The sequence below is a fragment of the Strigops habroptila genome, assembly GCF_004027225.2.
Source record: "Strigops habroptila isolate Jane chromosome 13 unlocalized genomic scaffold, bStrHab1.2.pri S16, whole genome shotgun sequence".
Classification (NCBI taxonomy): Eukaryota; Metazoa; Chordata; class Aves; order Psittaciformes; family Psittacidae; genus Strigops; species Strigops habroptila.
The window spans coordinates 11,831,647-11,845,320 of NW_022651054.1; the positions used below are offsets into that span (position 1 = coordinate 11,831,647).

The 13,674-nt window shown below is 47.3% G+C and overlaps 1 protein-coding gene across 1 annotated transcript in view; it reads right to left on the reverse strand.

Annotated features, from left to right (window-relative positions):
* LOC115601790 overlaps nt 1–12,670 on the reverse strand; it is a 75,080-nt gene extending 62,410 nt beyond the window's left edge. Inside the window, exon 1 of the mRNA XM_030472196.1 lies at nt 12,429–12,670. Within this exon, the coding sequence (XP_030328056.1) occupies nt 12,429–12,532 (104 nt within the window). The 5' untranslated portion in view covers nt 12,533–12,670. The remainder of the gene's footprint in view (nt 1–12,428) is intronic.
* Between the last annotated feature and the right edge of the window lie 1,004 nt (nt 12,671–13,674).

The following is a 13,674-nucleotide window of genomic DNA, read 5'->3' on the forward strand; positions in this document are numbered from 1 at the left end:
ATTAACATCTCATCTTCATGTGTCTCTAGGAGGAATTAAAAAGCACCACAGGACTGTCCTCCAGAACACTCCTGTACATCGCTCAGGTGAAGTACAACACACACAGCAGAGTCACTTCCCGTGTAAATCACTGCAAACACTGTTTCTCGTTTGCATTTGGGTTTTCCGCTTTGGTGTAGAAACTCCACCACTTGCACTCAGCAGCACACAGGATTAGGAGGCGCACAGAGAGAATGCCCATGAATGTTGGTGACAACAGGAACGCAGACTGACAGCCAAGACTGACGGCCACAGCGACCCGGTGTCACTGTCCCCAGTAGCTTCCAGGGCAGGATAGAGAAGCCGGAGTGGCGCGGTGGGGACGAGAGCAGCGCAGCGCGGTGAGGGCAGCGCAACGCGGTGAGGGCAGCGCAGCGCGGTGGGGATGAGGGCAGCGCAGCGCGGTGAGGGCAGCGCAGCGCGGTGGGGATGAGGGCAGCGCAGCGCGGTGAGGGCAGCGCAGCGCGGTGGGGATGAGGGCAGCGCAGCGCGGTGAGGGCAGCGCAGCGCGGTGAGCGCAGCGCGGTGAGGGCAGCGCAGCGGGGACGAGGGCAGCGCAGCGGGGACGAGGGCAGCGCAGCGCGGTGAGGGCAGCGCAGCGCGGCGGGCGCACCCGCACAGCACCCGTTCTGTGCGGCACTGCAGAGTGGCCGGGGCAGGGACTGCCCCTGGGAGCAGCCCCTGGTTTGCTACTCGGTTCAGACTAGAAGGTTTCCCCAGGATTGCTGCACGCTCAGAAACAGCCACGCCAAAGCCTGTGTGTTGTTTTGAGTCATTAAATTACATTGCACTTAATTACTCCCAGTCTACCACCAGTGAAGGTTTCCAACAAAAGCTGCCTCTGTTAAGAAACCATTTTTATATACTAATGATCTCATCTCAAGGATGCTTTTCAAAGAGCATTTACACAACATCACTCTCCATTTGCCAGGGGGACGCAGTGGAAAGTAACTGTATTTTAAAAATATTTTCTTCAAAAAAACCCTTTTTTTCTAAAGGTCCTCTCCAGGATGAAGGTTCTGCCTCATCCAAGCGCCATTTGTCTGGGGACCAATTAGCTGCTGAATTTCATCAGCAAGACAAGGCTGTGCCGATTCATCAGTATTTCAAAGGAAATGCCATGGGTCTATCAACAGAGGATGGTTCTTTGCTGCAAACCAATGGCTCCTGACTCCACACTGAAAGTCATTCCATGATTCTGCAGGGGTGCAGGACTATGGATACGGTTGGATTTGGGAGGGTTTGCTCCATTTCACACCAGCACTTGGAAATAACCAATGTACAGCTTCTGGTACCTACGTAAGAACTTCTTCCCTGTACATTTCTGTTTACCCCACGAATATACATTTCCAAGCTGTATCAAAGATTAAGAGCCCAGCAATGCAGTTCTTCTCTCAGAGAGGTTATGGCATCTTCAAAAATCAGGCCCTTCAAGAAAGCTTATCCAAGCATCCAGAAAGAAACAGATTTAATCAGCCTGGCATCGGGAGGCTTTGGCAGAGTGCATCTCTCATAAGGGCATTGAGGTTCCTTCATGTGCCAGAGCATCAGAAAGGAGTGGGAGACTCAGAAAGGGGATGGAGAAGAGTCAGAGGAGTGAGGGCAGGACAGCAGCAATGGAGACCATCCATTTCATCACAAAGCTGGTGAGATCTGAACTGGAAACAGGACTTGGCTAACCAAGGACAAGCAAGGACAAAGGCGCTTTAGCCTGCAGTAACAGCGTGAGGACACAGGACTCCTGCAGCTCTTCATGAGTCAGATTAGCTGGAGTTAAACTCTTGAGGTGCTCCCAAGCATGTCCAGTGTCATTTGCACCCATTACAGGGCTGCTGACCTGCCTGCCCTCCAGTTCAGAGCTTAATGTGAAACAGGAGGAGCCTTAATGTCCCTGCACCAGGAAATAGGTATTTAACCTAATTTTTCCAAATCCTAATTGCATCCTTATGCTTCCTAATACTGAGCTAATAAATGAGGCATTTCAGCTTTCACCCTGGCATGTCACCACACCAGGAAAAAAAAAAAACACAGGAAAGATTAGGCAACCATTAGATGTATTGTTCATTCTCAGCCAATGCAAGTCTAATGCCACATTTCACAGATGGGTTTAGCAATTGATGCTCTGTGCGGGCAGGAGCAGCAGGGTAGGCTGATTAAACCAGAGTAACAGCAGCATTTGGGGCTGCTGCTTCTCTTTTATTGTCTTAAGTGTGAGCTGGTTTGTGCCTTTTCCTTTCTGTCACCAGTGCACCTTTCCAGATGGAAGAAATCCTGGTCCACCAGCTGCATCCCCTGAACAGAGTCTGGGACCTTCCCTGCAGCTACAGGAACAAATAGGACAGATATCCCCATACCCTCACATGAGGCTGGAGGTGTGCCTGTCACAGGCATGGAATCTGGGAATGCTGGCTGGCAGCAAGACAGTTTGAGAAGACTGGGGGGGGTGGACAGAACTTGCAGCATTCCTTTTGTCTTGGTCTTTGTGTCTTACGAGGAACAGCCGTGGCGGAGCACACACCTGCACAGCCCAATTCCCAACTGCTCATTTCGGTTGGAGTCCAGGATGAACAGGCTGCAGTGGTGTGAATTGTTACACTAACATTAAAAATTCAGCAGAACTCATTATCCTGAATTTAATCGCTCCCTCTGAAATTCTGTCAGACTCATTATGTTGGTTCCCTTTTTGAGATGGTTTAAGCTCCTCCAGAGAGCAGCTGTACAATAGCAATAATAATGATTAAATTGCTGTCTAAAGCTTCACTGGACATCAAAAATAAGTAGATTAAATTCACACTTACAGCCACTTTTTAAGGAAAATTATCATTGTACCAAACTGGTAGAGCTTATGATATGTCCTTATGGAGTCAGCTGAACACACGCTCAAGGGAAGTATAGTGTGAGCCTTCTGAACCCGGGACTGGGGGGCCTGCATCACAGCACTGATGGGAGGTCAGGCTGCAGAGATGAGCAAAACTTGCATTTTGACAAAGAAAAACCATCTGGGAAAGAGTTTCAAGAAAAGCTGAAGTGTCCAAGAGCCACACTGGAGGCAGGAAGTATTTTTAGTCCGGGAGATGAAGACAGGGTATTTTCTAAAGTCATCCAGCAAAGCAAGTGCACAAAGGCTGTGCCTTGTACCAGGGCCCACTCTGCCCCCAGCAGTAGGAGGTCACTCAGGACCCGGCCTGTACAACCCCATCAGCATGCACTGAGTCCCAGAGCTCCCGCGGGCTGACGCATTATCGGACCAAGAGGAAATCAGGCTCTGATCTGACGGATGCCATTATCTTGAGGGGTTCCCGAGGAATTCCCCACATCCAGAGGCCAGAGGCATTGTGTGTACATGAGCAATAGCCAGCACGAAGGACATAAAACAATTTTACATCTGCCAGCTCTATCAACAGGCCTAAGAAAATAATTGTTTCCCCCTTCAAAATACCCATACTTTCTGATCGTACACAAAAGCTGCCGCCATACACAGACAGCTAAAGACAAACCCTCTTTTCAGTAAAGGACCCCATGGAGATTACAAAGATTTAATCATGCATCTGAATCAAAACACAGGTCAGAGTTACCTTGAGGACATGCTCACTTTTTGGAGGGGAGGGGTTTAAATAAACCCCTATATATTCATATAGATATTCATATATATTCATATAGATATTCATATATAGGTGAATATCATCAACCAAATTTGTAATTAATTCCAGCAACTTGTTAACTGTGGGAATGAAATCACTGGAGCTTCACTAGTTTATGAGACCTACAGATGTGTGCCCATTTACTTAGTAAAGTATATAAATTGTGCCATGGTTTTATTACGTACTACATGACTAATGCAGAGACAACATCCATCAGAGCTGCAAAGAACCAGAACAGCATTTTAACTGAAATTCTACTTCAGCACCCAGGAGTGAAGTGGGATATAAACAACATATAAACCTTGTGCTAATTTCTCCTTAACTTACTGGTATTTCCACTGAGGCTCAGTAAAACTGCCATCTGCTGCCCTGGAAGTCACGGTTAAAAGAGTGGAGAACCTGAGATAGGTCTGGTCCATGCAATGCACTTGGTCTTTTGAAGCATGCTGGGAATGTCCCAGTGTGCATCGCTAAATAAACCAAAACTGAACTGAAAAGTTACTTTGAGTTATTATTAACAAGCACTGCACTATTTTAATTGGCCCCCTGGTGAGTACTGGCCTAAGAGTGGGGACAATAAATTGCTTTACTGAGTGAAATTCCTGGTTGGACTCCAGCAGTAAAAAAGCCCCAAGCCTACGGAAACCACCAAAGTGTGTAATATTCTCCCAGATCCATGGGCAGAGCTAATAGCACCAGCTCTGGCAGGAGCTCTTCAGACGCCTGGCAGTTACACCGATGCCAAACCAGGCAGCAGCCCCAGAGCTCACACAGTGAAATGAAGTCGTTCATCGGTTCCTTGAGGAGCTTGAGGAGCAAGGTTTATCAATTCAAGTGTTTCAGAGAGCCCTGGGTTAGATGAAGATGTTCAGCTTTAGATTTCACCAAGAAAACCCGAACCAAAATAAGGGACTAAGCTGCCGAAAGGAGTGTGAATGCACTGACACTGGGAGTCTGCCGAGTCAGCACAAGGTGTACTGGAAGGCAGGAAGAGAAGGAGCCACAGTGCTATTAAAGAAAAAATTGCTATTGGAAATTATATCATTCCAGGAGATCTTAACATCTCTGATCTTGACTGTGAAAATGCTATCAGCAGCGGTACGGTCAAATATCCCGGGATGCAGTGGGTAGCTGGAACTGAACTGGGATGAGTAGATGCTCTTCTCAGGTCAGTTTTTCAGCTCACGAGGTTGGTTTTGACAAAGTTGAGTTTCAGGATGAAAGAACTGTTAGCCCAAAGACAACTGAACTGTTTCCTGATTAGGCTGAAAACAGAAGAAAAAGAGTTTTTGCAGCTGATCCCAAGTATTCCAACTTTGATCCACAACACACACTAACCCATACCTTTGCACCTGAAACAAAGCTCAGCTTTGCACACAAGCCATTAGCACCTCGGTCAGGTTGCCCTTATGTTCACTGTCACTGTTTGCTGTTTCTCCAGCAGAAACTGGCACTCGAGGGCATTGCTGGTGCTGCACCTCACTGCCGTGAGGGAGAAGCAGGCAACCTCAAGTGGCCTCAGTCGTTGAAACAAGCAGCAGTGATCTAGTAGTTGAGCTTGAGGCGAAAACAGTCCAGGTTTTGTGTATCGCTAATTTCTGGAAACCGCATTACTTCAGTCTCTACAAAGGGTGTTCCTTTGCTGGGGGCAGTGAGAGCAGCCTGCAGAAAAGCACCGGGCTGCTGCAGGACAACGGGATACGTGGGGAGCACGAACCAGCAAGATCCGCCCAGGGAGCCAATGGAGCACGGCTTGTTGACACTGGCAAACGAACCAGCCCCATAATTGCAACAAAACCTGAACTTGGTTAATCTCAAATGGCACCAGGTTGTGTAATAGCTGCTGCTTTCTCTCCCTGACAACAGGGTCAAAACTTGTGCTGCAGCTTAATAACGGAACAGAACCATAAGTCATGTAAATATCCTCAGCCCTGTCAGCAGCACAAGGATGTTCAGAGCGTTTTTCATTTTAAGTACAAAGCACATTCCCAATTAGTGCTTAAAAGGAAATTTGAGTCCTTGATTCATCAACTGAAACAAATTGGAGGACTTCTGAGGAAAAAAAACCATCCTACAATAACCTAATACCCAGTTAAGTGGTTAAGGTTAAAAGTGAGGAGAGGGGAAAAAGGATGGAGGAGAATAGGGCAGAGCGATACAGCGCAGTGTGATCATGGTGCCAGTGGAAATACATCTGTTGATAAAGGTAAGAACATACAAGAAGTTGTTCAAGAGGAGACTTTTCAACTGCCCAATCCCCATCTTGCTGCTCTAAGATGATCCTGTTGCGCTTCCTGTCTTTTCCCCCACTTCAATTCTTTTTTTATTCCCTGTGCCCTTTAAACACAGGGAATAAATTCCCCTGAGATCCTGCGGGATTCTGCAGAGCCCCTCTGGATGTACTGCACCTTGTGCTGGATCTGGGTTTTCCAGCATCACTTGGAAGTCACACACAAAAAACCACATCAAGTCCTCCTAAAGAAAGCAATAACTGAGGCAAATCAACCTCCAAGCAAGCTCCATCAGTGCTGCTGCCACCCCCTATTCATCAGCAACAATGAGTGCAGGCATTGCGATTCCATGCTGGTTTTATAAACAGAGTGTTGCCTTTTTAGTATGTCACATTTAGGCAAGAGAACAGATTCTGGCTATAAAAAAGTACCCTTGGAACCTGCTTTTATAGTTCTTTCTTGAAATATTTCTAAACAGTCCTCTCATCACATGCATTTAAACAACTCCAGCCTCAGGAGTATAATAACCTGTAGCAAATATGCTGACTTTTCCAGAGCATAAATGCAAGTCTTGCTTGCAGGTCACAATTTAATGAGTTCACTGACAACAAAGCTCCCAAATGAAAGAGGAATCAATGTACTGGCGATGGGGAATCCAGAGTTTCCAGTGCATCTGCAGCGACACTCGCCTGCAACCACCAACTCTTCACATACTGATTTTAAGGTCAGCATCAGGCACAGCACCTTGATGGGAAATGTGTCCTTCTGCCCTCAGATTTGTACCGACAGGGACCAGACAGTTAGTAACTGGTAGGGGGGAAACATCCCATATTCCCCCTGAATAACTGGAACAAAAGAAAACTCAGATTCATGAATATTTAGCAAGTTCTCACACTCTTATTCATGACAGATGTATTTTGGTTTTAAAAGAATGTCAAAACCATTCACTGCAATTCTCTTGTGCAATTAGAGCAGTCCCTTCCTTTGAGCAGCCAGTTTTGTGGCTCCGTCCCATACCTACTTCCTGAGGGTTAGTTTGGGATTGGAAACGTTCAGAGAGGAAAATGGTATACATACAGACATCTTTTATTTGGCGTTATTTTCACATTTGTCTTTGGTCTTTGAGGTTGTTTATGTCTGCTGTATATCTGCCATACATTCATGTATTTCTTAGGCACTGTTGCCATTATTTCTTTGGAAGAACTACCAAGACAAAAGAATCATATGAAAACCAAAACATCACCTAAGGAGGACAAGAGACAAGCATCCATGTGTGTGACCAGAAGGTTACACCACAGGACAGGCCCTGCTGGTACCCAGACCAGGTTGGCTGTCGTGAAGAAGCAGATGCAGAGCTGGCACCAAGCGCTGCCATGGTCACCTCCCCATGTCTGGATGGGCAATGTGGAGCAGGAGGGCTCCAGGCTCTGTCCTGAGCCAGTGTCCCCCTGGCACCCCAAGGGGATCCCTGCTGCAGGGATGGGGGTCCTCCTTGGGGGAGCCCATCCTGCCCCACTGCTGGGAATAGTGTCTGAAGTGCCGAAGAGGCTGTGCAAGGGACAGAGAGGTATATCAAGTGCTCCGTTAGGGGATTTAATGCCTAGTGATAAAACGTTTTAGCCATTCTGGAGGACAATATTTAAACAGATGCTGTTAGTGGTTGTATTTCAGAAGTCAATGGGGCTAAATAAATCTAACATTTAGTTCTACTAAAAATGTTATGAGGCCAAGCTCTTTTTTTTCTTTAGGTGTTCAATTAAGCAAAACCACATAGATCTCTCACAGAATTTCAGAGTGCCATGTACAGGAAAGCTTTTTGGTTAAGCTTTCATCTCTTCATGTAAAGAACTAAATTGATGATTTTTAAATAATTTACATCCCAGAAGTAGTATTAAAAAAATGTCCCAAATGGAGCTAAAAGCATCGTAAATATAATTTCCTGCCAGATTATATGAAATACTCTGATGAATGAATAGTTCTTAAAAGGACACTAAGTGTGGGCTTGGAAGGTCTGCCTCCAGCTCTCAGAGCGTGCCAGCTCTGAGCAGCGTCTGACTCCTGTGCTGCTGGTCTTGAGCAAGCTTCTGCGGTACCGACTGTGAGCGGGCACTTCTCTTTCCCTGATTTATTACATCCATGCTCATGCTTCACAGCCTCTGGCACGGGTAGAGACCAAGTGGGTCTTGTCCAGTTACCACCAGTTACCACCAAAGCATTTCAGCACGAGAGGGTATTTGCTATAAGCATTTATGGTTCTTCACATACATAGCTCTGAAAATCAGGACAAACTCAGCCAAGAGCTTGTGCTGGATGTCACTTTATCTGCCTCAGGAAATAATTCTGGCAGATGTTTATAAACATGTAAGTAGTGCTTACTCCTGTCAGGCAGCTCTACCTCCCGAAAGAGCACTGATGTGCTGGAATTATACCTGCTTTTAATTGTGTTATGGAGCAGCATTTCTTGGTTTATGTATTGGCACCTTTTTGATGCATAGAGACTTTTTACAGATTTGATGTTCATCACAGTGAAAGTCCAAATCAAATAAAAAATAAAAAATAATGAACGGGAACTACCAAAGAAATGTTTCCTCTCCTACAAATTATTCTAGAAAATCTCGTTTCTCTCATCCCATTTCACCTTCTTTGAGAGTTTCAGGGAGATTTCACAAGCAAATGCATTACCAGGGTTATGTCCTAAGAGTGACAGAGGGCAAAGGCAATAAACAGAAGATAAACAGAAGATAAACTAACACTACAGAACCGAGATCCACCACCTTCCCAAAGGGGGGGCCCCCATCCTGCAGGACAGCTGGGAATGATGCACGCTCACATCTCATCCCTGAAATGGTCCCCAAAGAGCCAAGACAGGAGACTGAAAGGGCTTCACTCCCGGGCACGTGACACTGTCCCCTTTGTGGGACCAGATGTGAGGAAGGGAGCAGAAAAGCGAAGCTGGAGCTGAAAGACTCTTTTTTGGAGCACGAGCAAAATGGAAACGCTCCTGGAGAACAACCGCTCCTGGGGAACAACCGCTCCTGGGGAACAACTGCTCCTTTCAGGCGCCGCTGGGGCTGGCTGCAGCGGAATGTTCCAAACGTGGCTGCAGTTACCAGGCAACAGCCGAGCCCCCACTCGCACCAGCAGTGGGGAGCTGGAGGGGGGGCAGACCCTAACACTACACCCGGTGCTGGCACCGGCCCCAGCGCCCGCAGAGCCTGGCACAGCGCATGGAGCCGGCACCCTCCGCAGAGAGCAGCGGCTCCTGAGCCAGGGATGCGCCGGCGCTCCGGACCTGGTGAGGATGGAAACCACCCGACACAGTTCGATTGACAGAGTCTGATGGAGCAATGGGGAGAAAGGAAAATCTGAAACTAACCCAGCAACTGCAGCAGAAGCGCTCCAGTTTTGTGTGGGCAGAACTACACTGATTTGATGTATATTACTAAAACTAAGGAAAACAGCAAACAGAACTCTACATTAAAGTTAACAGTCCTCATATGCTTTGGACACACTGCAGTGCTTTGCAGGATTTTCTACGGCTCAGGGATCTAGCAATGAAAGAAGAAAACAAATCCTCCTGGGACCGAACGTTTGAAGGCTGATTCTGTGAACAGCTGCAGATCCACAACTGGGTCTAGAGCCCCATGGTGCTTCGTCCAGGAACTCCACACACCAAGAAGAGCATTACACTTCTCTAATCCATGAGCTGTTTTGTTACCTCCACTACTGGTCCAAATGAGAATTAGGCACAACATGCGCTTAATTTAGGCTGTGAGTTGAGCTGGCAAAAATCTAAGCTTATATCCAAGCTGTGCAAAGAGCTGAGGGGTTTGTTTCCACCCATTTGGTGAAGGAACAGGCCCCGAAACGTCCCAGCCTCACACTGCCCCAACACTCCCTGCAACATCCCGATGGCCCCATGCTGCGCCCCAGCTCCGAGCACCAGCAGAGTCAGGGATTAGATGTGTGTGAGGCTGCTGAGGACACCAGTACCAAAATGCCCATCTACATCTGCTCTGTTCATCATGTAAACAATTAGAAGTGAGGACATAAACCAGTTGTCCCCCAATTTGGCATCCTGTCACGATGCTGACTAATGCACAGCCTTTGTGAGTGCACAGAACTGTTGTGGGTAACTGAGGACAGCAAGGTTCTGCTGCACTCCTCTGTTCTATCCAGTTAACTATCACTAATGGGCTGTTACTATTTCCTTACACAGATCTGTTTCACTCTTTGCATGCCACCAGGCAACTGTGCAAACAGCTTCTAAACTCATGAAACTCAGTTGGAGCAGTGCTGGACACTGGCTTATTTCGTTGTTTCAAATTAACTTGGCACCTCCAGTTCCTTATTTCTTTATCAGTTGTCTTCCTACATCTCTCTGTGATGTTGCCCTTGTCCTTTCCTCATGATCCCTGACTCTGGATTCACCCCGGACTGTTTACTGTGTCTGTGGTGTGTGGAGGGAGGGGGCAGCTCTTGCCATACAAAACCTAATTGGCCACCTCAGTAGTGCTGCCAGACAACAACCTAATTCATGGGCTCCAAAGACAGCAGACTAATTGCCATGACTCAACTACTCCTTTCAAAGCTGGAAGAGGTGGTGAGTGTTAACTGCAAGGCCAGCTTGCAAAGAGCGCATTTAACCACTGCACCAGTGTGACCCTTGTTGTGCTGGGTGTTCAGGGCTCACTAACAGTTGCTGTCAATGACTGGCTGAGCTGACATGGGACAACCCCCGATCTAACACTCTAACAGCTTCACTCTTCTCTATAGAATCTGGAGGGAAGGCCACAAAGGCTTCTGAGAGGTGCTGGTGCTGCTGTTTTATGGGATGGGCAGACACTGGAGACATTCAATTGTTATGGCTTAGGTGACTTTCTATCCACTCAGGTTTATTATGGTCCACTAAAACCAAAGAACAAGACATTACTTGCACTTGTCAAAAAACCAAGCCTTGAAGCAGAAAACAAAAGCAGACTTAATTGAAGACCTGAGCTGGTGCCATGCGTAAGGTCTTACCATCCACCGTGTTGCTTCACACAGTGTGGCTGAGCAGCTCCAGGCAAGCACCCCTGGAGCTCTGGGTCTGAATGGGAGGAGGGGGGCAACATCTCAAGAGCTCTGTGGTGTGGTGCAGGACCCTGCACACCTGAGACAGCAGTGATGCAAGGTGCTGGTGACACCACAGGGACATTGGCCTCTTCAACAAACAGCTGCACTTAAAACAGAATAGCAGCCAAAAACATCAAAAGGCACCACTTGGAAAAATACCAGTACTTTAAGCTAAATGTGTTTTCTGAGGCTGAAAAACACTCAAATAGGAAGGACAAGGATAGTAAGCTGATTTGGCCTAAGACTGTCCATCTCCCTTGAGCTCAGCACAAAGGGATCCCACAGTTAGACACACAATACCAGGAAGGAATATACATTCAAGTCACATTTGAAGGCAGTGGAATAGCAGGAAACACTCTGCTTCATGGGGAGTGATTGCAAACACACTGTTTCCTGCTGGTCTGTGTACCTTCACAGACCTCAGTGTGTACACACTCAGGGATCACGAGGGAAGGACAAGGGCAACATCACAGAGAGATGTAGGAAGATGACTGAGAGAGAAACAAGGAACTGGAGCTGCCAAGTTAATGGGAATGAAAACCATTTAGTCCAGCTTCCTACAGAGCACAGACCATCAAATGCCCCATAAGGTGCATCACAGCAGTGTCCTTTGGCTGTGCTATACCAAAGACCATCTCTCATGACTAAGGTTGTGACTCCCCAAATCATAATCAAATCACCTCAAAGACTGCAGGTATGTAGAATGGTTTTTGCACACATCATGCAATACACTCAGTACGTTACTGACCAGAAGCGCTACCATGTTCCTTGGGTCCAAATCTTTGAGTGGTGCTTTTAGCAGATTTATCTTTAGCAGCCACTTAGAAACAATTCCTTTGCATCACCATCATGTCTTAGCATCAGGTCAAATGACACCCTCAATTTAGTTGCTTTTGCATGAACTTGCAAGCACAAAGACCAGCAGAGATCAGTAAAAGGTTGATTTTTACTGCAAACCTAACAGTAAATTCAACCCCAGCAGTCATGTTCACATGCCTGTCTACTCTGCCCAGTGCCTGCAGCTGATTCCCCTGGCTCCTACCCACCCATCCAAGAGCACCCACTCATCTTGCTCCTTGTCAACAGGACAGCAAAGCCCTGTCGTCATCCAATTTTTGCTCCACCAGTTGCGTTTCTCTTCCCAGGGATGCTCACCAGACCACCAGCACTTCGTGTGCAGCAGCATGTACAACTGCCATCTGCCCAGCTGGCGCTTCTTCAAAAAGTATTTAAATATCTGTGGAACTTATAAGAGTGTAAATGAAACATGACAAAAACCATAACACAACATAATGTACACCTGCAGTGAGGGCACATCAGCAAGTTCACAATGGGAAAGCCCCTGCACAAGTGCTGCACAATCCCCTCCCCATCAGTTCAGTGAAGCCCGCCCCATACTCACCGGCTCCAGAGCCAGCCTGCTCCCACCTGCAACGGCAGCTGCTGGCTGCAAAGGTTCTCCACTGCCCTCGAACCAGACCTGTCCCCGTCCTGTGCCAGTGCCATGTGTGTACACTGCTTTTGCCATGCGAAGCATCCTCTTAATTTACATCTGAGCCATTTCCCTCCTAATTTAGTGCACTAATTTAGTGCAAGAGGCACTTCCACTGGTCTTGTCAAGGCATAACTTCTCTTTGGACAACAGACAAGAAAACAGTGCGAGTAAAACAAAAATCATGTCCTGTAGTCTGGTCTGAAAACATATGAAACAAATCTCACACACCATTCTCCATAACCAACACCCCTCCTGCCTCTTCCCATACAGCCCATGGTACTTTCAACTTCTCCTTCTCAACAGCAGGGATTCTCAGCAGGCCCACCTGAGGGAGCGGGAGGTGGTGGCACAAGAGCTAACACAGACAGATACTGAAGGCCCATTATGCACCATCACCTTAAAGCTTTTCAGGTAGGCTTCTCAGCCCTCACCCCTAGAGTGATGACTTTCCTTTGCCACACTCAGACTGCGTTAGCACTTCCAACACAGATCACGTAGTTCTCTTTAAGGTATTTAAACAGCAACTGTGAACCAATATTAGAGGGGACTCTGCCAGCCGGCCAAAGCTGCTTGCAAAGAGGGTTTGGAGGGTCAAGGATCTGGCCCTGAAAGGCTGTGAGCAGAAACACAAGGTCCTTCTTTTTGGTCTGCCACGACTGCAAATCACTTCCCTTGTCCTGTAGCCAGAAATGAAAGTTCCTGCATTTGTTTGCTTTTAAAGCAAAACACAACAAGCCAAAACATCCTTCAAAAAGGAAAGTAAACTGCCAACCTCCAGCAGCCAGGCACAGCACAGCTGCTTACACAGGTCTAAGATGAAACACACGTGTAACTAACGCAATGCAAACACAAAGGTGGTAAAATTCATCCCTTGCTGCTGGCTCCAACTAAAGACTGAACCTTTCCAGCATCACTGCACACATTTTCATGAGGTGGTGAACAAGTGACATCCGTTTGTGGCTCCTGTCTCTGGGTGCATTCCTAACCCAGCTCCGCTTCACAAGTGTGACATCAGCCATGCGCAGAGATCTGAAACCACCAGCCTGGGCCCCTTCCTCTGGAACTGAGTAGAGATGGGAAAGCCAACTGTAGTTTGAGCAGCGTTGGCAGGCTCAGGTCCCGCTCGTGGGTCGTGCTGTACGGGAGACATCAC